The following is a 26907-nucleotide window of genomic DNA, read 5'->3' as shown; positions in this document are numbered from 1 at the left end:
TTGGAACCTTGCAGCCCCCCCCCCCCCATTTAAAGTGTGAAGCCCGACAGGACGTGCAGTGAAATTCCAACCAGGATGATGAAAGCGAATCTAATGAATCAAAACCAATCCTATTAGTTCCGGGCCCACGTTTCCCCACACTGGCCTTTTTTACATGGTCAGGCCCATCTACCATGAACGGTCCCTCTCACACAGGCTGGGAAACGGGTGCTGGTTGAGCCTGGCCTGGGATGGATCTGAGACCAACCCAAGGGGGGGCTCCTTGCCTGTACTTGAGCGCGTGATTTCCACAAAACATGATCTTAGCCACAGAGCGGTAGAAGAACGGATAATACTTTACTTGACACCCAGTGTTATGACACGGTCATAACCATGTCATATGTCATAACAGCTGTCATAACCTGTCATAATATGGTCATGACACATATATATTTAGACCTGTTGTGAAATATATATTGCATTATTTTATGGCAGGTTATGACACCTACATAAGTGTCTAAACCCACAAAACCTACCACACAAGGCAAATCATTCCATTCCACCACAGCCTACTTGTCAACAGTATGTTGATGTTATATACAATTTTCTTAAATGGACAGTATTAAATTATCATTGTTATTGCGCACACATTGATGTCAGACATGCATCTACCCCAATGCTCTGTTTCTGATGACTGAGTTGAATGCAGGAGCAGATTTCAGGAGAAGGGCATGTACGTGATAGGCTTATCTGGTTTATATGATTATGATGGTCATAATGCTCCTTGACAGTGTATTTTTATAAGTTATTTAAAATGTAATGGTAAAAAATAAGTGACTGTAAAGAATTCCTTCCAACATCAACATAAATACATTTTATTTAACCTTTATTTAACTAGGACTTTCTCTGTTGGTGTCATAACCAGCCATGTCACAACAGGTGTAAATATATGGGTTATGACAGGTTATGACAAGTTAAGTAAGCTGTTATGACACTGTTATGACCGTGTCATAACGTGTTATGACGGTGGGTGTCAAGTAAAGTGTTAACGAAGAATGTCATAGAGTGGTAGAATGTTTTGAAGCATAGTGAAACTGGTTGGATAGGATTTACCTCTTAGTATAGTCAACGAATGTGGCCTACGCATTGAAATGTAATCAAAGACTAATTTATTTTCAAATGTGTGGGGGTTGTCGTTGAAATGGTCCTTTTGAAAGGTTTTTCCTTCAACAGCAGTTGGTATTTCAAGGTCGCAATGCAGCAGATGCCACTGATTACCACCACATCTTTCAGATGCCTCAGGCTCCAAATCTGACAGTTACAAGGCCTGTTCAAAATGCAAGCCCGAAGTTCTTTGCTCCAGCCGATCCTAGTGCATTTCCTTGCTTTATCTTTTAAAAAACATAACTCTTTCTCACTCTTTCTTTTTGCTTTATCCCTTCCTCATTTTCAATTTTGTTAACAAACTTCCAATAGGGAGTGGGAAAATAGGCAGAACAAAGCGTCTGGGGGTTTGAGGTTCATTTGGAACCTCGATCCAGAGCCTTTGTGTAGCAGCCAGCTGGACATACAAAGAGATGGGGAGACTGGAAAGAGAGAAAAAAAGAGGGAGAGAGATGTGGGGGCAAAGAGGTGTGTGCAAAGCCCAGGATGTGGGAGTGGGTGCTTGGTTTTGAAGCAGGGGAGGGTGCTTCTCCTCACTAGATCCTGTATTGAGATCCACTCAAGCAGAACTCCTGCAATTCACACCCCCACCCTCTCCCTTCCTTGTGAGATATGGCCAGTTTCACCAAGCCTTTCTGCTCTCACTCAAGCTAACCCTGAAGACCCTCTATCAGTGCTCCAATATCCTGACCCAAGGTTAGAGCATCTCATCCATGCTGTTTGATAGGAGACAAGAGCCCATGGTTTAGCAGTGGCAGTATTGACGATGGATCTTGGATCCACTCAGCTGGCAAGTTTTCAGCAGGCATCCATTGCCAGTTTGTTATAGGTTTCAAAACGTAAGAATTGTTTTGATGAGGGCTTATACAGGGAAATGTCAAAAAATGTGTGAGCTGCTTCTAAATCTTGAATTTGAATTAGGACTCCCTGCCCAACGAGTGGAACTCTGGGAACATCCGAACCTCCAGCGAGTCCTCTCACTACCCTGGCTTGACTGGCTGCTTCACCAGAGCTGGGAAGTTTTTTTTGGGGGGGGAGGTAGAAATTAGCTTGATGCCGGGTTGCCCCGGTAACAGCTGATGTATTTTTGGGGCCGAGGAGTGTGGATTTTCTCACTGCCGCCCTGGTCTCGCTCCATTACCCCCTTTGTGCGCGGTCAGAGGGTGCTGTCAGTGCCCCACACACCCGGGGACAAATCTCGAGTCCCAGGACCAGGCGTCGCCTCTGCCTCTTACTCCTTTCTCAGGAGGGGATTACCCCAAAGCCGCTCCTCCCGGGGGGAAGATGAAGGACCAATTTAGAGGTCAGAGTGCTCTCCAATGGCCCCCTGGCAGCTAGGACCCGACGCCCCATCGCGGGCGAAGCGTGGCTCTTTGGGCGTCCCTGTGGGGGAAAGATGTCCGAACATGGGCCACTTCCCGGCAAAGGGGCTACAGTGTCAGGCTTTAGAAAGATTGTGGTCAAAATGATGGAGATGGGTTGTCTGTGGTGGGTGGTCACTGGTCCCCAAAAAATATCTGTTGATACATAGGATAAAATGTGTGTGTGGTGGTCTGTTTTTAGTTCATACACAGGGAGGACAGCCACAGGGCACACCTGTTGGTCTTGCTCTTTGTATCAATCAGAGTCAAAGAGTGATTTTCATTTAAATAGTATCACATGCTCAGTGAATGTGTTGAAGAAATGGCTAATGATGCAAGAGGTGTTTGTACTATTGACTTGGCATAGAAATGCTCCTGAAATAGAATAGTGATACAGTGGGGGAAAAAAGTATTTGATCCCCTGCTGATGTTGTACGTTTGCCCACTTACAAAGAAATGATCAGTCTACAATTTTAATAGTAGGTTTATTTGAACAGTGAGAGACAGAATAACAAAAAAATCCAGAAAAACGCATGTCAAAAATGTTATAAAATGATTTGCATTTTAATGAGGGAAATAAGTATTTCACCCCTCTGCAAAACATGACTTAGTACTTGGTGGCAAAACCCTTGTTGGAAATCACAGAGGTCAGACGTTTCTTGTAGTTGGCCACCAGGTTTGCACACATCTCAGGAGGGATTTTGTCCCACTCCTCTTTGCAGATCTTCTCCAAGTCATTAAGGTTTCGAGGCTGACATTTGGCAACTCGAACCTTCAGCTCCCTCCACAGATTTTCAATGGGATTAAGGTCTGGAGACTGGCTAGGCCACTCCAGGACCTTAATGTGCTTCTTCTTGAGCCACTCCTTTGTTGCCTTGGCAGTGTGTTTTAGGTCATTGTCATGCTGGAATACCCATCCACGACCAATTTTCAATGCCCTGGCTGAGGGAAGGAGGTTCTCACCCAAGATTTGACGGTACATGGCCCCGTCCATCGTCCTTTTGATGCGGTGAAGTTGTCCTGTCCCCTTAGCAGAAAAACACCCCCAAAGCATAATGTTTCCACCTCCATGTTTGACAGTGGAGATGGTGTTCTTGGGGTCATAGGCAGCATTCCTCCTCCTCCAATCACGGTGAGTGGAGTTGATGTCAAAGAGCTCCATTTTGGTCTCATCTGACCACAACACTTTCACCAGTTGTCCTCTGAGTCATTCAGATGTTCATTGGCAAACTTCAGATGGGCATGTATATGTATTCTTGATCAGGGGGACCTTGCGGGCGCTGCAGTATTTCAGTCCTTCACGGCGTAGTGTGTTACCAATTGTTTTCTTGGTGACTATGGTCCCAGCTGCCTTGAGATCATTGACAAGATCCTCCCGTGTAGTTCTGGGCTGATTCCTCACCGTTCTCATGATCATTGAACTCCAGGAGGTGAGATCTTGCATGGAGCCCCAGGCTGAGGGAGATTGACAGTTATTTTGTGTTTCTTCCATTTGCGAATAATCGCACCAACTGTTGTCACCTTCTCACCAAGCTGCTTGCCGATGGTCTTGTAACCCATTTCAGCCTTGTGTAGGTCTACAATCTTGTCCTTGACATCCTTGGAGAGCTCTTTGGTCTTGGCCATGGTGGAGAGTTTGGAATCTGATTGATTGATTGCTTCTGTGGACAGGTGTCTTTTTTATAGGTAACAAGCTACGGTTAGGAGCACTCCCTTTAAGAGTGTGCTCCTAATCTCAGCTCGTTACCTGTATAAAAGACACCTGGGAGCCAGAAATCTTTCTATTTTTGTTGTTATTCTGTCTCTCACTGTTCAAATAAACCTACCATTAAAATTATAGACTGATCCTTTCTTTGTCAGTGGGCAAACGTACAAAATCAGCAGGGGATCAAATACTTTTTTCCCCCACTGTATCTCATTCAACTCAATAATTTGACTTTGGAGCTGAATTCACACTAGGGAGGTGTTGTAGCCAACCAGATATTAAAATCAACTTTTTATTTTACCCGGTAAGTTGACTGAGAACACATTCACATTTACAGCAATGACCTGGGGAATAGTTACAGATGGGAGGAATGAGACAATTTGAAGCTGGGGATGATTAGGTGGCCACGATGATTGGGAATTTAGATAAGACACCAGGGTTAACACCCCTACTCTTATGATGTGCCATGGGATCTTTAGTGAACACAGAGAGTCAGGACACCCATTTTAACATCCCATCTAAAAGATGACACTCTACAGAGGGCAATGTCCCCAATCACTGCCCTGGGGCATTGGGATATTATTTTTTTGACCAGAGGAAAGAGTTCCTCCTACTGGTCCTCCAACACCACTTCCAGCAGCATCTGGTCTCCTATCCAGCTAGCTATGTGTTCTAATGTGTACTGCTCACTGCTGGAAGAGATGCATACAGCAGAAGAGACCAGTCATAGTGACTTTTAGTTAATCAAAGTCAAGTCTGTCATTGTCCATTAGCAATTACAGGGCACAAAGTGAAAATCAGTCGAGGTTGTTGGGATAAGATCAGGTCTGATGTGTTAGCCCAGCACGGTACCTCTGTTACCTATTTCCCCCCAAGGCCTCTCTAGTATCCAACCAGCTGGACTGAATAGTGAAACATCGGACTAGAATGTTTCGACAAGGTCGTTGTAAAAAACTTTTGTCTGACTGTGATCGCTGAGCCAAGATGATGTATGAGGGCTCACACTGTGTTAGCAGGCAGCTACAAATTTGCCTGGCTAGTTGCGCTAGTGGGGGGTGGGCAATGGGGGTTTGAGTTGCCTTGTTAAAGGAAGACAGAGAGGGGGAAAAAGAACCCTTTGTGGCCCTTTTTCCCTTTTACGTATTCCTCATCAAAGGGAACTGGCTGTCTTGCAACCAGATAATTGATACATGAGCTCCGAAAATGTAAATTGTCACCAGTGAAAATGAATTATCTCCACCTCAACAAATGAGAATGGTGCAGGCTTGATGTCTAGTTTTTTTTCATCTTGCATTTGACTTTTCGTGGCATATTGTAATATTCCTTGTCAGAAAAGCTTGAATATCCTCCAACAAAGGCTTGCCCTTTCTTGGCATTAATGCATTTAGAGTTATCAGAGAGGGTCAGACTTGTTTGGAAACACTCCCTCTCCAGTATTCAGTCTAAAACACTATGGGCAAGAAAGGGGGGCACATAGTAACAGATACCGCCTGCCTACTTCCATGAGTCACCCTTGAAGAAATAATCTCAGAACACAAACCAATGGGTGTGGAGGAGCAATGCATATCAAATTCCTTTGATGGAGTGGAGAAAGTTTTATTGTGCTGGATGTGATCAGTCAGCTGGTAGACACTTTATTAATGGAACTGATCTACACTGAACAAAAATATAAACACCATGTAAAATGTTGGTGCCATGTTTCATGAGATGAAATAAAAGATTCCAGAAATTTACCATACGCACAAAAAGCTTTATTTCTTTAATTTTGTGCACAAATGTGTTTATATCCCTGTTAGTGAGCATTTCTCCTTTGCCAAGATAATCCATCCACCTGACAGGTGTGGCATATCAAGAAGCTAATTAAACAGCATGATAATTACACAGGTGCACCTTGTGCTGTGGACAATAAAAAGCTACTCTAAAATATGCAGTTTTATCACACACCACAATGCCACAGATGTCTCAAGTTTTGTGAGAGTGTGCAATTGGCATGCAGACTGCAGAAATGTTCACCAGAGCGGTTCCCAGAGAATTTAATGTTAATTTCTCTACCATAAGCCGCCTCCAACAACATTTTAGAGAATGTGGCAGTATGTCCAAACAGCCTCACAACTACAGACCATGTGTATGGTTTGCTGATGTCAACGTTGTGAACAGAGTGCCCCATGGTGGCGACGGGGTTATGGTATGGGCAGGCATACGCTACGGACAACAAACACAATTGCATTTTATCGATGGCAATTTGAATGCACAGAAATACCGTGATGAGAACCTGAGGCCCATTGTCGTGCCATTCATCTGCCGCCATCACTTCATGCTTCAGCATGATAATGCATAGCCCCTTGTCACAAGGATCTGTAGGCAATTCCTGGAAGCTGAAAATGTCTCAGTTCTTCTATTGGCCTGCATACTCACCAGACATGGCACCCATTGAGCATGTTTGGGATGCTCTGGATTGACGTGTATGATGGCGTGTTCAGTTCCCGCCAATATCCAACAACATTCCACAGGCCACAGTCAACAGCCTGATCAACTCCATGAGAATGAGATGTGTCATGCTGCATGAGGCAAATGGTGGTCACACCAGATACTGACTGGTTTTCTGATCCACGGCCCTACCGTTTTTTAAGGTATCTGTGACGAACAGATAAATATCTGTATTCCCAGTCATGTGAAATTCATAGATAAGGGCCAAATGAATTAATTTAAATTAAATCAGTAAAATCTTTGAAATAGTTACATGTTGCGTTTATGTTTTTGTTCAGTATAGCTTAGGTGAAACAGGCTTCTCTGTATCTCCCCACCCACTGCCCAAACTCGTTTCCCCTCTTCCTCCCCCTCCAGGCCTTGTTTTCGGTCCCCCCGCTCCGTGCAGAACGAATGACACAGATGTTGTTGGAGAAGACGGGACCCATTTGGTCCCCTTCCCTGCCCTCCTCTCCCAGCATGGGGCCTGAAACTTGTTTTTCAATCATTGTTTCCCCCTCAACTTCTTTTACCCCCCAAAGAAAAAAGAAGCACAGAGAAAGAGGAGGGTGAGAGTGAGAGAGCAAGGAGAGAGGCAAAAAAGAAAGAGGGAGGGAAGGGCATCACAAAAGCTGGGGTGGAAGGAATATAAAGAAAAAACATTCTTTATAACAATCTCCAATAATTTAACGCAGGGAGGTCCAAGAGTTGTCAGGGGGAGAGACTAGTTGAGTTGTGCCTGTTTGGGCTCAAAGTCTACCATGGTAAGGCATGGTGCCTTAGGTTAGGAGCTTCAGTGTAGAGCTGTGTCATCCAGATAGAGAAGACGTGGAGGCTAGAAGATGCAAGTTGGCAGGTGGCTGCTCTGGGTGACCTGGCTCTATACCTGGGCGGAAGGGTCACGCCAGTGTCAGTGCCAATGCACCTGTATACCTGAGCCGGGACTGGCGGAGGGGTCAAAGACACCGGTCAAGGAGCATGACCGTCATCGATTGGAGCACCGGCAGCATCGCCCGCACAGGGACAAGCCACACCGGAGAAAAGGTAAGCACCCCCCTTCCTTCCCCCTGACCTCCCTCAGACATCTTTTGAGGGAAACCTGTACCATAGCAAAGAATGATTGATAAGTTCAATGGAGTTGTGGAGTGCTGATGCTATTAGCCCAGACAGTTCTCCATGTTCTGCTATATCCATATTTGGAGCAGTTCATTGCAGGATAGAAGTTGTGGAGTTAGGCTACATAATTAATTAATAATGCAATTCGGTGTCTTAATTTATAATGCATTACTGATTAGATAATATATTTGATATTTTATAATCTATTGACTTATTATATAATAGTACAGAAAGACATCAAGTTTGCATACAAAGTCAAATTAATGTTGGTCAATATGCATACATATTTTCTATCCAATTACTAATGAAAAGTTAAATACATATGAAAAATGATCAGTTATATATTAATTATTTAAGGTTGTCATTTGCATGTTTGGTGTATTATTTAATTGTAGCCTGAGAACGCTATGCCTGCCCCAAGCTGTTATGAGAAACATTGCACTCAGCATGTGTCCCAGTGTGAGGACCAATGCGTGACATCTTTAAGATGGAAAACACTGAAAAATGTATTGGACGATTGATGGAAAACCAGTATGAGATGACTTGGGTCAGATTCACCAGAGTTGACTCTTGTTGCTGTATTTGCATCAATATTGTTGAAAACCTCAAACTGCAGCCAAAAAGTTTGGAATGTCGTTCTTCTTTCAACTTGTTTTAAGGAACAATTGTTGCTCAAACAGATGACTTGGAATCTCTTCATGTTTAGAAATTAATCTACTAACGTGTTATTAGCAGCAGCGTGAAAATATTGATTTATGTTTGTGTAACAAAAAATATTGAGTTACAAAATGTTATTATTCTAAGTTCAATCAACAATATTAACAATTTCTTAACACATCTGTTTAGCATTCAAGACACTAAGTTTAGCATGTAATTAACAATAAGCTTAAAGAGCAATGTACTTCAAACATTTCTTGACTTCCTCAAAATGTTTAACCTGACACAAATCAAATCTGGACCCCCTACAAAATCACTTCAAGTAACTGTACTCTGATATGGTAGTGCAACTGGTTTCCACAAAGGTTTTGAGTAATAACAGCACATTGGGATTTACAGTGTACCTTTGATGAAACAATAATATATCCTCAATCTAATTACTTTTTGTGATCATTGACCTGGTTTTCAGTGTGTAACTATAAAAATGAAGTAGCACTGGATTGCTTCTGTTTTAAGATACACTTATGTAGTGGTGCTTCAAAAGAGATTGCAAGTCAGTGGAGCCTCCTCAGAGGACGGAGGGGAGGACCATCCAACTCATTGAATTTCAGAAAAATAGTAAAACATTAAAGTTATCCTTTTTAGATAAAATCATATTAAATAGATTAACGTCACCAAATAATTGATTAAAACACACTGTGTTGCAATGAAGGTCTACTGAAGCCTCAACAGCACTCGGTAGGGTAGCACCATAGTGTAGCAGGAGAACAGCTAGTTTCTGTCCTCCTCTGGGTACGTAGACTTCAATACAAAACCTAGGAGTCTCATGGTTCTCACCCCCTTCCATAGACTGACACAGTAATTATGACATCTTCCGGAGGATGTCCTCCAACCTATCAGAGCTCTTGCAGCATGAACTGACATGTTGTCCACCCAATCAAAGGATCAGAGAATTAATCTAGTACTGAAAGCATAAGCTACAACTAGCTAGCACTGCAGTGCATAAAATGTAGTGAGTAGTTGACTCAAAGAGAGAGAAAGACAATAGTTTAACCGTTTAGAACAAATTCATTTCTTTAAAAATGAAGGAGAAGCCAGAAAGAGAGGGAGTTAGAGCTAGCTATATTTTGTTGTATTGTTTTCACGTTTCACTAGCTGGCTATGGCTACCCAACACTGGAACTCTTCCAAGTCAAGGTAAGCTTTTGGTTTTATTAATTTATTGCCACCAGGGCCTGCCGGTGTAACTGCTAAACTGCTTGTTGAATGTACACTGTACTGCATGATTGTAGCGGGTTTATTAACACATTAGTTTTAGTAGCTAGGTTGACTATGACCTTACTAACGTTGTTAGCTAATATGGTGACAACGATGTCTAGCGGTTATGATATGAAGGTTTGTCTTGAAAAGGTGTTTTCGTCTGTTCATAGACAGCTGATGTGTTGTCACTGAAGTACACAAGCGAAGGGTAAACGTGAGAAGAGAAGAGCGCATAGATGTGAAAAGGAATTATACAATGAGCCAAATGTTCATGCTGTTTGTATTTGGCTACTATGAAAGTGAACTGTCTTTGCGTGTGATCAGGGGTGTATTCATTCCACTGATTCAGTTGAAAAACATTTCTTAAATGAAATGAAACTGGGAAAAACATACATGAATTTGTCCAATAGAAACTCTTGTTTGCAACTGTTGGACTAATGATTACACCCTAGATCAGCTAGATGCAGGCAAAAGTGTGCAAGGCGGTGTTGAATGTGTCACTGTCTGTCACCTTGATTTCTCAAATTTTTCTCTCAATCTGTGCATCTATATTGTAAACTTTCATTCATAGAATAGGTTGGAGCAACCTCATGAGTATAGGAAAATGTTAGTATCGTGTAGTAGCCTAAACCTATTGATGTTACATTGAGCTCTGTGAATGGAATATGAATGACAGTAATCCAATATGCTGTAATAGAAAAAAGGCCATGCTCATGAAAAACTTATCATCCTCATCTTAAATGGCACCTGTTGCAAGTATATATATTTCTAGCTTACTTGAAATAAAAAAGAAGGACTTAATACTAAAAGCTTTTGAAGTGTTTTTTATTTTAACACATTATTTTTCTCATTCCATTCATCTCTCTCACCCATTCCAACACCTCCTTGACCTTGGAGACTTCATAAACTTAAAAGAGGTCAATTTTAAAGCCATCCCTCAGCACATCTTTAACCCATCACCATTTCCATGCATTGTGTTTAGGGCTAGCCATCTTCCTTCAGCCTCTTTAAACCTTTTGTTCATGGCTGAAATCTGGCCAATGCCAAGGCCATCTAGCCCGAGTTGTTGGGTCAATATAAGTGTCCATCACCTCGACTGGGCCTTTCTAGACCGACACAATGGCAGGTTCACTAAACAACACTTTATTTATGTGTTTTTTTGGAGGGAATTAACTACCAGTGGCAGTTTCCTCCTTTTATCTCTCTTCTCTCCCTCCGAGAGCCCTGTTTGCACAGGGGATCTTGGGTAATTGGGATAAGTAACTATTAGCTCCTGAAGTTGTTTTTCTTTTCTCTTCACAGCTATGCTCTAGCCAGACCTCCTTGTTGTTTCTGCTGTAATGTATCACTTGGTGATGACATCCGAGTGGATTTGTAGCAGGATGGAAAAAAGAGATATCCATTTTGTCTCAATTAAAACTCTAAATACTAAAAGAACATCTGAATGCATATGTTATTCTTTAGGGCTACTCTGCATGAATCTGTAGGCTAGAGCAAGTCAAACCTCTCCATAAGTAATTTAAATTCAGTTGAAAAATAAGGCTGTTGATATTAGCAGATATTGCGATTGCTTCTCTCTACGAAACAATTCCTTGCATTTCCAATTCCTTGTTGTGCAACATCTTTTCAGTTTAGATGAAATAATGCAATGATAAACCATGAGATATGAAATGATTGCAAGAACTGTAAAATGTCTTCAGTTCATGAGAGATGAAATCATATCATTTACATCTAATGTTTAGAAACATGAGAGCCTCCACATTTCCTGCCTCTCCATGTAGGGTTGGCAGAACTGCTGCTACAAATAGTTTTTAAAGAAAAACATGGAGATTGAAGACCAGTCCACATGGCTGTTTGTATTATAAGCATTCTAAGAATGCAGGAAACCAAACATATAGGCAACCAATATAGCTTAAGAGGATCAATATTGCTGTAGGCTACCAGAATTGATAACCCTGAAATTGGCACTTCAAATAAGGGAACATGTAAATAAATGTAAACGGATAAGGTAGGCTTTAAAGTGCCCCAGAAGCAAATAATCTTATTATTGCGTTTCAGGAAGAATTTATGTTCAAAGAGGACCACAATATATTCTGTATAGCCTATGTATGCAGTGGCAGTATTTTTATTTCTTGCCATTTATGTTTGTAATGCTTAGCAGGTGTTGGCGATAAAACGGTGGCATAAGCCCCTCATGCGATTAAAGTAATTTCCAGCCAGGGAGTTAAAACGTGGGAGTGTCGCCTTTTTAAAGCGGTGACTTGTTGCCGCTTCGCCTACCTCAATTCTGTTCGCATCATAGTCACTAGGGACTGTTCCTAATTGCGTTGGCGCTTTGTTGGATCTAGATAAAGCAGTAGTCATTGTGTGACGGAATGGCAAACGAAACAAACATTGAAATATCTGAACAATTTTATTCAATCTTGATAAGAAATTCCTCAAATTGAAATTTGGTTCGTGCGCAAATGTTGAAAGGAAACGAACGTCCTCAAGTGAAATAATATGCACCAGATAGGTCAACGATGCAATAAGAATTTGTTTACATGCTGTGTTTTGGTGACCTAACATTTCAAATGACGGAACAGGTGTTTACAAGACTGTTGGTATTTTTCGCAACTCTTGGCAACCTTGCAGGTAAGGCTTTTATTTTGATATGATACATGTAATGTAGCCATATCTATGGTAAACATCGATTGTATGCCATATCTGATAATGCATTTAGTGTTAATTTAATTCTCATTATTGTTATCAATGGAATAAATAAAGTTTGTAATACCGTAGTTGTAGCCTATATTGGCTGGGTTATTGTTGCCTGGTTTGTGAGGTATTGAATAAATTGAACTCATTCTCAACAGAAGTTTCTGTTTCAACAAAATAACTTTATCTCAACAACAGTTTACAAACAGAGATTCCAGTGGTATCAGAGCCACCATTTGTTTATTGACAGGCTTAGCTTTTTAAAACCAGGCTTACCTTTTTTAATCCCCTGCTTTTTTCAACAAGAGAAGAACAAATGTATTTTTACATTTCATTTTCCTACTTTTCAATGGCACTTTGTTGTTTAGTAAATAATTAAGACTTGATCTAACCTACAGCACCTGCCAAGTCAGCCCATCTGTGTGACACACTATTGTTATTCCAATCAATATGGAAGTGACAATTTAGGAAAGATTTATTAGAGTATTCTAGAGATTTTGAAAATAATAAACATATAAAAATATAATATTCGATTTTCAAAATAATTGTAGGATGTTGAGATGTTTCTTCCTCACGAAATAGCTCTGTCCGAAAGAATATAGACTTTATATGGCAAGCCACAGACAAGATTGTCTTATCCTATGATCAGGAGTAGGCCTGTTGCTAGCCTAGTGTTGCAAATTATATCTGAAAACCTATGAAAAAGATCTTGACAGTCTTTGAAAGCATGTCCTCTCATGCATGATGAAAGCATCCATCAGATAGCTGTTCTAGTTGCAATATTTTAATATAAAAATCAACACAGGCACATATAGCCCATCGCAGCTCAATGGCCAAAGTTTGTGATTTTTATCCAATAGTACATATCTGCCTTAGAATCGATAGGGTATCATCCTCCCAAGTCCCTCCTATTGGCCCATGTGATTGACATATTTTGACATTGCCATTCAATAAGGGTATTGTTGACAGGCCAGTAATAGCATGGGTACGCTGCCACTGCCCAACGCTCAGTGCACAGGTGACGGGTTTCCCTCTGAGCCCTCTTGATTTTGTTTGTGTGAATGCGCTTTTGTTCCATCATTTAGTGGGGGGAGGGGGGAACGGCCTTTTGACTGGTTTAGCTTCCTGTCCCATACAGGAAGTACAGCAGAATCCCCCCACTTCCTCCAACTCGGAGTCATCCAATACCATAGGGCAATTAAACAATGGGAATTCCAATGCTGCTGGCTTAAGAATAGACATTGTTTGTTGGTAGCCAGAATCTCTGCTTGTTTGTGTTGGGTGTTCTTACTTAAGTGTGTGAGCTGACCCTGGACTAGGGGCACCCTCTGGGTGTGGTGTCTCTGTACTGTAAAAGTTCACTATTACTGACTCTTAAGTATTCTATTGCTCCATTTTGAGTTTGTTCATCTCTTCATCTGCCATTAGCCTCTGAATCATACTGTACTACAATGTCATCTCCATCACAGTAAAACTCATTTTTGAAGGTGTGAGTTGCTTATGGTATGAAAAGCATTGGGGAGCCTCCCAAATGGAGGCTCTTGTTGTATGAAGCCTTCAAAACTAACCCAAGATCGGGGGCGCTAGTGCGCATGCGTATGGAGTAGAAGCGTTTCTTCAAATCTCCTCTCCGCTTATTTTGAAATCTTTAATTGTTACCATTTTAGTTTCAAGTTTGCAAAAAAATATATATACACATTGTTTAGTATGTTTCCCAGGCACTAACTAGCAGCAAAAAAGTGAAATATTACAACGAAAACCAACAGAACAGCTAATACAAAATCTACACATGCTCAACAAGCAGCAGCTAGCTCCATTTTGTGTACTGAAGGCGACAACTCTCCAGATACCCAGCAACAAGATTCAATGTGTCAACAAATGAAAGAGGCTGTAATAAAAACTATCAACGATCGTTTTGACACGCTCGAAACAAAGTTGAGTCTAAAGACAGCACAGGCCGAACTGAAGAGCCGCATGGACACAGCCAATTAGGACTTGTCTGACCATGACACCCGGATCGGAGGCCTGGAAACCACCTGCGCGCAGCTTAGAAAGAAGAACAAGGTGCTCCAAGCCAAGGTTCTCGATTTAGAAGGCAGCAGTTGCAGGCTAAACATCAAACTTGTGGGGATTTTGGAGGATGAAGAACAAGGTTAACCCACAGAGTTCATGTCCAAGCTCATTCTAAGCTGCTGGGCGACGACAAATTCCCAAAGCCTCTCATCATTGACCGTGCACACCACTCTCTACAGGCGAATCCCTCACCAGGTGCCAAGCCGCGCACCATAATTGCAAGGGTACATAACTTTCAGGAAAAGGAGCTCATTCTACGACTTGGACGACAGCGAGCTATGGAATACAAAGGCCAAAAGGTTCTCATCTTCCCCGACTAAACCATGGAGGTGATGGAGCAACAGCGTGCATTCCGAGCCTGTGTTTTCCAGCAAAGCTGCATGTTCATCACAACGGCATGACAAAAGTCTTCAAGTCCGAAGAGGCTGTAACCTACTTATCAAAACTACAGCAAACCCTTTGAAAGGGTGAAATCACTCACCACCAATTTCTGGGATATTGACTGAGCAAACAGTGGATTCTATGTTTATTAATAAACGGTAACGTATTCATTTGTTTTCCAACTACCGCGGAGAGGGCTGTTAAGTCTAACTGTTGTTAGCTTACTAGCGTAGTATTGGGTCTGTTCTAGCCATCATGCCCAGCGGTCCTCATTTAAGTGAGATGGGGAGAACAGTACTTAATTTGGGGAAGCAGTGGGGAGGGCGGGTTTCTCTGGGGAAGCAGTGGGGAGAGCGGGCTTCTCTGGGGAAGCAGTGGGGAGAGCGGGCTTCTCTGGGGAAGCAGTGGGGAGAGCGGGCTTCTCTGGGGAAGCAGTGGGGTTTTCTCTAGGGTCTGTTACTGTGTTTGGTTTTTGTTTTCTGCTGCCAGACAAGTTTTATTTTAATTTGTACATGCTTAAGATGTTTTATTTGAAATGCACTTGGATATAAATGTCAGGAAACGATCTTGGAAATCAGTCAGATGTTAAAGGCGTCACATTTGTCTTGTGGAATGTGAACGGTCTTGGGCACGCGTGCAAAAGGGGAATGTTATTTAAGCACTTGGTGTTGACAATTTTCCTACAAGATCCGCACGTAAAAGCCACGGTGCAGCGGCATCTGAGATTCAACTGGATTTCTCAAGTTTATCAATCACCCTTCTCCTTTAAAGCGAAAGGTGTCGCTATTCTTTTTTGTAAAAACATCCCATTTCAACTCTCCTCCATGTCTGCAGACCCACTCGGTAGGTACATCATTGTATCAGGGAACGTTAATTCTTTCCCTGTCACCCTGTTGAACGTCTATGGTCATAACTGTAACGATTGTTGTGTGTGGAGGACCAAGACGCAACAGGGAAGCGTATACTCATCTTCTCTTTTAATATTGAAGAAGGTGAAACAAAATAAACACGTATACAATTAACAGAAACGACACTAACAGTTCTGTCAGGTGACAGGCACAAAACAGAATACAACTACCCACAATCCACAATACAAACACACCCCTAATTATAGGACCTTCAATCAGAGGCAACGATAGACAGCTGCCTCCAACTGAAGGCCCCAACACCAATTAACTAAACATAGAAATACAAATGACTAGACAGAACATAGAAATAAACTAACATAGAACAATAACCAAAACCAAAACCCTGGACTAATAAATCAAATACCCCTCTCTACATGGACACATACACACAACCACCATGAACCACATAAAACAAATACCCCCTGCCACGTCCTGACCAAACTAAACACTAACAAATAACACCTTTACAGGTCAGAACGTGACAATAACATTGATTTTGTTACCTTGATCTGTGTCTTGAGAGATTGTCTACACGTACTCCTTCAAATATCACCTCTGTCCAGGTTCTAAATAATCTAATCAAATCCAGGAATCTAGTGGACATCTGGAGACTGCAACATCCCACAGACAAAGACTACTCATTCTACTCTCATGTTCACAAGTCTTATTGTAGAATTGACTCCTTCCTAATAGATTCCAAACTGATACCCAATGTGCTAAATTCAAAACACCATAGCATCTTAATAAGCGACCACAGTCCAATTATGTTGTCCCTCAATCTTTCTTTACCAAAACAGAATTACAGTTGGCATTTTAACCCCTCCTTGTTCACAGACCAAGCATTCATTGACTGCATGACAGCCAAGTTGAATGAGTTCCTCAAGACTAATGACAAAGGAGTGGTATCTGATTCTACACTATGGAAAACCTTTAAAGTGGTTATGAGAGGTCATATTATTTCAGTCTGCCATAAAAAAAGGAATCATAGGCGGTTGGAGGAGACATACAGAACTTCACTCTTTCAGGTTGACTACAACAATATTTTGAAATTAATTATATTTTTGGTTCACAGGTCAGTAACCTCCTACTAAAGCTGAGACAAAAACCATTTGAACTAGGGGACAAACCGGAAAGGTTGCTAGTTAGGCAAATGGAGCAATCCAGGCGGACAGATCCTAAAGAGATATAAACAACTGCTTCAAAGAATTTTACTCAGAGTTATATTCTTCCAGATCTGATGCATCTGGTTCTGATGTATCAGCCTTCTTTGATTCCATCAGCCTGCCAAAACTTGATGATAGTGCCAAAAAAATTATTGAAACCACCTCTTTAATAATACTTCCTGTTGACCCGACCAAGTGACCTTTCACCTCTGTGATCATGTTGTGCCCTCTGTATCAATTCAAATCAAGTTAAATTGTATTTACAGTGTATTTACAGTGAAATACTTACTTACGAGCCCATTTCCAACAATCCAGAGTTAAAAAGTAAGACAAATATTTGCTAAATAAAGAAGGAAGCAGTACCATAATAAAAACAATAACAAGACTATTTGGAGTACCGAGTCAATGTGCAGGGGTACGTGGTAGTTGAGGTAATTGAGGTAATACAGTATGTACATTGAAAAAATATATAAACGCAACAATTCCAAAGATTTTACTACGGTTCATATTTATTTATAATTTTTTATTTAACTAGGCAAGTCAGTTAAGAACAAATTCGTATTTATTTGACGGCCTAGGAACAGTGGGTTAACTGCCTTGTTCAGGGGCAGAACGACAGATTTTTACCTTGTCAGCTCGGGGATTCGATCTAGCAACCTTTCGGTTACTGGCCCAATGCTCTAACTACTAGGCTACCGGCCGCCCCATATAAGGAAATCAGTCAATTGAAATAAATTCATTCGTCCCTAATCTATGGATTTTACATGACCTGGGAATCCAGATATGCATCTGTTGGTCACAGATACCTTAAAAGAAAAGGTAGGGGCGTGGATCAGTGATCATTTGCCCACTGAAGTTGGTTACGACACCGAACTGCAGTCAGATCAAAATCCTGGTGAGGATGACGAGCACGCAGATGAGGTTCCCTGAGACGGTTTCTGTTAGTTTGTGCAGAAATTCTTCGGTTATGAACCCACAGTTTCATCAGCTGTCCGGGTTGCTGTTCTCTGACGATCCCGCAAGTGAAGCCGGATGTGGAGGTCCTGGGCTTGCGTGGTTACACTTGGTCTGCGGTTGTGAGGCCATTTGGAAGTACTGCCAAATTCTCTAAAACAACGTTGGAGGCAGCTTATGGTAGAAAAATTAACATTATTTTCTCTGCCAACAGGTCTGGTGGACATTCCTGCAGTCAGTATGCCAATGACACACTACCTCAAAACTTGAGACATCTGTGGCATTTAGTTGTATGTCAAAACTGCACATTTTAGAGTGGCCTTTTACTTTCCCCAGCACAAGGTGCACCTGTATAATGGTCATGCTGTTTAATCCGCTTCTTAATATGCCACACCTATCAGGTGGATGGATTATCTTGGCAAAGGAAAAATGCTCACTAATGCTCACTGCATTTATATTTTTGTTCAGTGTACATGTGGGTAGGGGTAAAAGTAAGGCAGGCAGTTCGGATGCGGGAGGGGTTCACCGACACAGCTGATATAGGGAGAAGGGGGGAGAAGGATGAAGTGAGGGAGGGAGACTGTTATTGACAAAATAAGGTTGTTAAACATAAAGTGTTCAACAGGAATCTGTGTGTGTCAGTGTCCCCACCTGGGGCCCACAGTGTCCACACTGAGTGGCTACAGAGTACTTTATACTGAAAAACACACACACACACACACACACACACACACACACACACACACACACACACACACACACACACACACACACACACATCAGTGGCGGTCGGTGCCATTTAAGATGAGGGAGGACAATTGTTATTGTTATGAACATGGCCTTATTTCTATTACAGCATATTGGATGACTGTCATTCATATTCCATTCACCCAGCTCAACGTTACATCAATAGGTTTAGGCAACTACATGATACTCAAAGTTTGTCTATTGGAAAAATTCAGGTATGTTTATATTTTTATTTGATTTAACCTTTATTTAACTAGGCAAGTCAGTTAAGACCAAATTCTTATTTACAATGACGGCCTACCAAAAGGAAAAACGCCTCCTGCGGGGACGGGGGCCTGGGATTAAAAATTAATACAATATAAATATAGGACAAAACACACATCACAACAAGAGAGACAACACAACACTTCATAAAGAGAGACCGAAGACGATAACATAGCAAGGCAGCAACACATGACAACACAGCATGGTAGCAACATAACAACAATAACATGGTAGCAACAAAACATGATAGCAGCACAAAACATGGTACAAACATTATTGGGCACAGATAACCGCACAAACGGCAAGAAGGTAGAGACAACAATACATCACACAAAGCAGCCACAACTGTCAGTAAGAGTGTCCATGATTGAGTCTTTGAATGAAGAGATTGGGATAAAACTGTCCAGTTTGAGTGTTTGTTGCAGCTCAGTCCAGTCACTTGCTGCAGTGAACTGAAAAGAGGAGCGACCCAGGGATGTGTGTGCATTGGGGACCTTTAACAGAATGTGACTGGCAGAATGAGTGTTGTATGTGGAGGATGAGGGCTGCAGTAGATATCTCAGATAGGTGGGAGTGAGGCCTAAGAGGGTTTTATAAATAAGCATCAACCAGTGGGTCTTGCGACGGGTATACAGAGATGACCAGTTTACAGAGGATTATAGAGTGCAGTGATGTGTCCTATAAGGAGCATTGGGGGCAAATCTGATGGCCGAATGGTAAAGAACATCTAGCTGCTCGAGAGCACCCTTACCTACCGATCTATAAATTATGTCTCCGTAATCTAGCATGGGTAGGATGGTCATCTGAATCAGGGTTAGTTTGGCAGCTGGGGAGAAAGAGGAGCGATTACGATAGAGGAAACCAAGTCTAGATTTAACTTTAGCCTGCAGCTTTGATATGTGCTGAGAGAAGGACAGTACACCATCTAGCCATACTCCCAGGTACTTGTATGAGGTGACTACCTCAAGCTCTAAACACTCAGAGGTAGTAATAACACCTGTGGGAAGAGGGGCATTCTTCTTACCAAACCACATTACATTTGTTTTGGAGGTGTTCAGAACAAGGTTAAGAGTAGAGAAAGCTTGATGGACACTAAGAAAGCTTTGTTGTAGAGCATTTAACACAAAATCCAGGGAAGGGCCAGCTGAGTATAAGACTGTATCATCTACATATAAATGGATGAGAGAGCTTCCTACTGCCTGAGCTATGTTGTTGATGTAAATTGAGAAGAGCGTGGGGCCTAGAATCGAGCCTTGGGGTATTCCCTTGGGGACAGGCAGTGGCTGAGATAGCAGATTTTCTGACTATACACTGCATTCTTTGAGAGAGGTAGTTAGCAAACCAGGCCAAAGACCCCTCAGAGACACCAATACTCCTTAGCCAGCCCACAAGAATGGAATGGTCTAATGTATCAAAAGCTTTGTCCAAGTCAATAAAAATAGCGGCACCATATTTCTTAGAATCAAGGACAATGGCGACATCATTGAGGACCTTTAAGGTTGCAGTGACACATCCATAACCTAAGTGGAAACCAGATTGCATACCCGAGAGAATACTATAGACATCAATAAAGCCAGTCCGTTGATTATTGACACGTTTTTCCAACACTTTTGATAAACAGGGCAAAATAGAAATAGGCCTATATCAGTTAGGATCAGCTTGATCTCCCCCTTTAAATAAAGGATAAACTGTGGCTGCCTTCCAAGCAATGGGAACCTCCTCAGAAAAGAGAGACAGGCTTGGTGATGATAGGGGCAGCAACCTTAAAGAAGAAAGGGTCTAAACCATCTGACCCAGATGTTTTTTTGAGGTCAAGTTTAAGGAGCTCCTTTAGCACCTCGGACTCAGTGACTGCCTGCAGGGAGAAACTTTGTTACGGGGCAGGTGAAAATGAGAGAGAAGCATCGGGGATCGTCACATTAGAAAGGGTGGGAGATGAGGAAATGTTGGATGGGCAAGGAGGGATGGCTGAGTCAAATAGGAATCCTGACTTAATGAAGTGGTGATTAAAGAGCTCAGTCATGTGCTTCTTGTCAGTAACAACCCCATCATCAACATTAAAGGACATGGGAAGCTGTGAGGGCAAGGGTTTATTCTCCAGGTCTTTAACCATTTTACATAACTTCTTGGGGTTAGACCCACAGAGAGAGAACCGCTCCTTAAAGTAACTAACTTTGGCCTTCCGGATAGCCAGAGTGCACTTATTTCTCATTTACCTGAACGATAGCCAGTCAGCCTGAGTATGCGTGTGCCGAGCCTTTCGCCAAATGTAATTCTTAAGGTGGAGTAACTCTGCAAGATCACGGTCGAACCAGGGGCTGAACCAGTTTTTAATTCACATTTTCTTTATGGGGGTGTGTTTGTTAACAATACCACTGAAAATATAAAAAAGAAGGTCCAAGCTGATTCTATACCATTTTACAGAGGCCAGTTCATGAAGGAAGGCTTGCTCGTTAAAGTTTTTTAGCAAGCGTCTATGACAAATCAGGACAGGTCGTTTCACTGAGCAGCCATTGCAAACACAGACTGTAAAACAGTGATCACTAAGGTCATTACAGAAAACACCAGACTGATACCTATCAGGATTATTTGTGAGGATAACATCGAGGAGAGTAGCCTTTTTTGGGTGTTTGGAGTCATACCTTATGGGATTGGTAATAATCTGAGAATTATTTAGGGAGTCCCATTGCTTTAGGACTTGGTCAGGTGGTTTAAGCATGTCCCAGTTTAGGTCACCTAGCAGGACAAATTCAGCCTTAGTGTAAGGGGCTAGGAGAGAGCTTAGGGCAGGTAGGGTACAGGCTGGTGCTGATGGAGGATGATAGCTCCCAGCAACAGTCAACAAAGACCTATTTGAAAGTTTAATGCTTAAAACCAGCAAATCAAATTGTTTGGGAACAGACTTGGTGGAGACAACCGAGCACTGAAGGGGATCCTTGGTAAAGATTGCCACTCCCCCACCTTTAGATGATCTGTCTTGCCGAAAAAGGTTATATCCAGAAAGGTTAACATCAGAATTCAAAACACTCTTCTGTCGTGTCTTTGGGGGTACCATTAAACTGAAGATATGTTTATCAATTAGCTCCCTGTAATTATTATCACGCGATTAAACTGATTAATCGTTTAATTGTAATCAACTAGGAGGTCGGGGCACCAAGGAGAATATTCAGATTACAAAGCTATAATTTTCCTAATATAACTTTCCTATACTATAATATTATATTCTATTATAGTATAGGCCGATTATCTCCTAGTTTAAATGGTGTATTTACCTCTAGTCCAGTCTCATTCCAAACGTCGTAAATTGTTGTATCTGCACGAACCCAGTCTTTACTAAAATCATCCATACATCAATTGTCTTAAAATCATTTATTTACTACACTAAGTAATTAACAGAAAAACATACAAACAGTAATTATTGTCACAAAGGATTGGTATCGGAATGTGCCCTTGTGGGCTAAACAGGCTGGTCGGCCTGTTGAACAATGGGTCATAAATGGTCAGCTGAGAAGTTTACACAGAGTTCATTAATATTACAATTGACAATTGAAGGCTCACTCATTCGGGAACAATTGCAATCAATATATATTTACGCTCAGTGTGTCGTCGTTCTTTGTTGGAGAGTTTGGTTCTGTTGGAGAGTTTGTCCGCGTTCTCTCTCTCTCTCTCTCTCGGTTAGAATGGATCTTTCAGAGCGACATTCATTAATGTCATCATAGAATGGTGGTTTCGTTGGTCTTCGCGTTCGATGATATAATTTACTTAGCTGCAGACTAATAATTAATATCAAAGACTTGTTCTTATTCTGTCGGTATCAATAGTCTAAAAGTTAACCACGTGGTATGGTTCACTTTCAGTAGAGGAATTGGAAGGTACAACCTATTAGCCAACGGAGTGTAGGCCTGGTCTGTAGAAATGTAAATCAGGGAGTGTTTTATAGTGCCCATCGAACAGGCTGGTCAAATGACGCCTGGTCCTGTATATGTCCCTGGGGCGTGCCTATGACTGAGTTAGATTTGGTTACAGAAATACAATTCTATCACATTACATCAGTACATAGCATCTCAATGTCTTACAAAAGCTTTATCCTTATCAATACATTCCATACACCCATATGAGGCAAGTCTTAAACTGAGTCTATTATATAAACAGTTTTATGGTAATATGGCTATATTGTCTCTTCTGAGTATCACAAAATGGTACCGAGCGGATCAGTTCGTAGCTGGATTCTTCAATTCTATGAGTTGGAAGAATTTCCTTTGTCTCTCTATGAAACATGGGGTAGGAGATTCTCCTCAGAGGGTTTTTTACAACCCTGGGTTGGGGGGAAGGTAGGTTGGGTGATGGTACGAAGGTGAGGGGGTCAACTGTCCTTCCTGTACCCAAAGAGGCCAACGTCATGACACTTCCTTAACCAAATCTCAGTAATGACCAACACATCTGAATTGGAGCTGTCTTCGCTTTGTTCCATTTGCTTCCATTTAAGAAATGTTTTCCAACAGAGTCGGATATAATAAATACACCCCTGATCACACGCAAACATGGTTCAATTTTACAGCAGCCACATACAAACAGCATGATCCCTTTGATCGCTGGATAATTCCATCTCGCATCTATGCACTCTCCTCCTCTCACCTTTTCCCTTCAATTGTGGATTTCAGTGCACAACACATCAGCTGTCTGTGACGATATCATAACCACTACACACAGCCTATTAGCAAACGTCAATTCATCATAGCTACTAGAACTAACATGTTAGTAAACCCTCTACAATCATGCAGTACAGTGTACAGTTAGCAAGCAGTTTAGCAGTTACACCGGTGGGCCCCAGTGGCAATAAATTAATAAAACCAAAATCTTGACTTAGAAGAGTTCTAGTGTTGGATAGTCATAGCCAGCTAGGTACCATAGCATCCCTCTCTATTTGAAATGGGTGTTATTTTTTTATTATTATTTTTTTTGTACTTTTTATTATGAACACAACAAATACAAAAACGGAAATATACACACAAGAGTACATAAACCTACCAGAGAGGGGTATTACATATCGAAATACATTTTCAATTTGTAATTTTTTTTTATGGTGCGTATTGCTTTTTTGTTTTTTGATTTTCTGATCATTTCAAAATAATATTTAAATTCTATCTCAAATAACGTGAAGATGGGTTTGTTCTCTGCCCACTTCATTTTATGGATAATGAATCTTCCATGAAAAATTAACAAATTAACAATGAACGTTAAATCAGGGTCCATATCATTTGGTTCAAAATAAAACATAATATCAGTCTCTCAGATTAACATTAATAGTCATTTCTTTAAAATAAAATCTTCTAACTCACTCCAAAATCTTCTGACATAAAAGCAGTCCCAAAATAAATCGTCAAGAGTTTCTTGGTCACGACCACAAAATTCACATTTGTTATCAATCGCTATTTTAAATCTGTGTATAATAAATGTCTTTACAGGGTAGATTCTATGAATGAGTTTATATGATACTTCTTTCACCTTATTAGATATACAATATTTGCCAGACAACAACAAGACTTTGTTCCAGTTCACTTGTCCAAGGGCTGCATTCCAGTACATTTTAGCAGAGGGAATAGTAACATCTTGACATCGTTTTCTTATTTGCATGTTATTACATTTACAGTTTAAAATGTCAATTCCTTCTAGTTGTATTGAGGCTACAAAATCCTCAACAGTTGCACTTGGAGTATTGTTCTCCTAAAAGAAGAATAGCACCTTTAGGAACAGCTCTAACAACAATGTGATACTCCTCAGGAGTGAATGTAACATTGTATGTTCTCATGAATTCTGGATTATCATATAGTTGTCCATCATTATTCAATACTTGTTTAACCCAGATAATGTTGTTGTCAAACCAGTTCTGGAAAAACAAAGGCTTGATTTTATATTTTATGTATTTATTATTCCAGATTGTATACCTATGTGGAGAAAAATGGTGTTTGTACATGAAGTTCCAAGTTAGAAGTACTTGTTTATGAAGGTTAGAAAGCTTAATAGGGATTTTACCCACATCAAAGTTGCATTTGAGTAAGAATTCTAGACCACCAATCTGTTGGAATATTAAATTAGGGATTATATTCCAAATGCAATTCGTATTTCTTAAATAGTTTTGTATCGATTTTATCTTAAAGATTATATTAGAAGTTTTAAAATCCAGAGCATTCAACCCTCCCTCACTTTGGGTGTTACATATTACCGCTTTTTTTAAATAATGAGGTTTATTCCTCCATATGAAGTTAAATAATTTAGTATCAACCATTGTAGTTACTGACAGAGGAACAGCCAAGGCAAGGGAGGTATAAACTAATCTCGACAGACCTTCAGATTTTGACAAAGTACAGATCCAGATAAAGAAATATCTCTTAATAACCAGGAGTTAAATATCTTTCCAATTTTCTCTACAATAGGAGAGAAATTTAAGTTGGCCCTTTCTTTCTGATCTTTGCTAACTTTAATACCAAGATATGTGATCACATCTTTTACAGGGATATTACATACTGAGTTTAAGTCACATCTTTTCAACACGGATAATTAACATTTCCTAATATTCAGAGATAAACCAGATACATGTGAGAAGGCATTAATACACTCAATAACTTTCCTGACTTCATTATGAGCTTTCAAAAAAAAATGGTGGTGTCGTCAGCCAATTATGACAATTTTATCTCTTTATCTTGTATCTGAATACCCCTAAAACTATCCTTATTTATATGAAGTGCCATAACTTGTGTGACCAATAAAAATAAGAAAGGAGAAACTGGGCATCCTTGTTTAATTCCGCGTCTAATGTCGTATCTCTGTGAAGTTTCATGGGATAATTTAACAGAACTGTAACTGTTATTGTAAAGTGTCTTAATTACACTTTGAAAATATTGACCAAAACCAAAAAATCCTAGAGTCTCAAAATTAAAATAATGTTCGACTGTATCAAAAGCCTTGTAAAAGTCTAAAAATAAAATAAAGCTGTCTTCCATAATGTGCTCATTATAGTCTATCAAGTCCAACTAGTCAAATATTATTATATATGTTTGCCCTTCATAAAACCAGACTGGGGACCATCAATGATTTGGTCAAGACTTTTTTTAAAGTCTTTCTGCAAAGATGGATGTGAGTAGCTTTCCATCATTGTTCATTAATGTGATTGGTCTCCAATTTTCTAACATCATAGGATCTTTGTTTGGTTTGGGGATTACAGAAATTAGGCCTTGAGTCATAGAAACAGGCAGGACCCCTAAATCAATTGCCTCCTTAAAAACATTAAATATAAATTCAACAATATCCTCCTGAAAATATTTATAGAATTCACTAATAAGGCCATCATTCCCTGGAGATTTGTTCTCTTTTTACTTGCTGATACATTGAATAAAAATAAATTCATCACAAGACTTTTGGAAGTCTTCATCTATGATTTTTGCATAGTCTTTGACAGAGTCTAGAAAGGCAGATATATCACTAGTAGGACAGGCATTACTGGTATAAAGGTTACCATAGAATTCTGAAACATATTTTGAAATATCTTTGGGGTTTTCATTTTCTTTGCCATCTATATTAAGCGAATGAATAGATGAAAGTTCTGAATCTTTTCTTTGTAAATTATAAAAGTATTTTGTGTTTTTTTTCACCTTCCTCCAACCATCTCCTCCTTGATCTTACAAATGCCCCTTTTGCTCTCTCTTCATACATTCAGTCCATTTCTATTTGTAAAGATTATTGTCACGTCCTGACCAGTAAAGGGGTCTATTTGTTATTGTAGTTTGGTCAGGACGTGGCAGAGGGTATTTGTTTTCATGGTTTTGTGTATGTGTTTAGATAGAGGGATATTTTGTGTAGAGTGTTTCTGGGGTTTATTGGTGTAAGTGTCGATGTAGAGGGGGTAGTTGATTTAGGTGGTTCGGGGAGTGTGTGTATTGTAGAGGGGTATTTGATTTATGTGTTCCGGGGTGTTGGGTATGTTCTTGTGTTTGTATTTCTAAGGGGCTGTTCTAG

The 26907-nt window shown here is 40.7% G+C and overlaps 1 protein-coding gene across 4 annotated transcripts in view; it reads left to right on the top strand.

Moving 5' to 3' along the window:
• The window catches only part of LOC106603667 (roundabout homolog 1), a 70417-nt gene that overhangs the window by 9721 nt on the left and 33789 nt on the right, over window positions 1-26907 (top strand). For 3 of the 4 annotated variants that reach the window (XM_014197620.2, XM_014197622.2, XM_014197619.2), the window contains one exon: window positions 7054-7719. In XM_014197620.2, the coding sequence (XP_014053095.2) occupies window positions 7518-7719 (202 nt within the window). In that variant the 5' untranslated portion in view covers window positions 7054-7517. Of the gene's footprint in view, window positions 1-7053; window positions 7720-11979; window positions 12342-26907 lie in introns of those variants that run through there. The other variant, XM_014197621.2, reaches the window with a different exon arrangement.

Source organism: Salmo salar, chromosome ssa04, assembly GCF_905237065.1.
Source record: "Salmo salar chromosome ssa04, Ssal_v3.1, whole genome shotgun sequence".
Classification (NCBI taxonomy): Eukaryota; Metazoa; Chordata; class Actinopteri; order Salmoniformes; family Salmonidae; genus Salmo; species Salmo salar.
The sequence above is the reverse complement of the archived record's forward strand: the minus strand, read 5'-3'. Positions and strand labels throughout refer to the sequence as shown.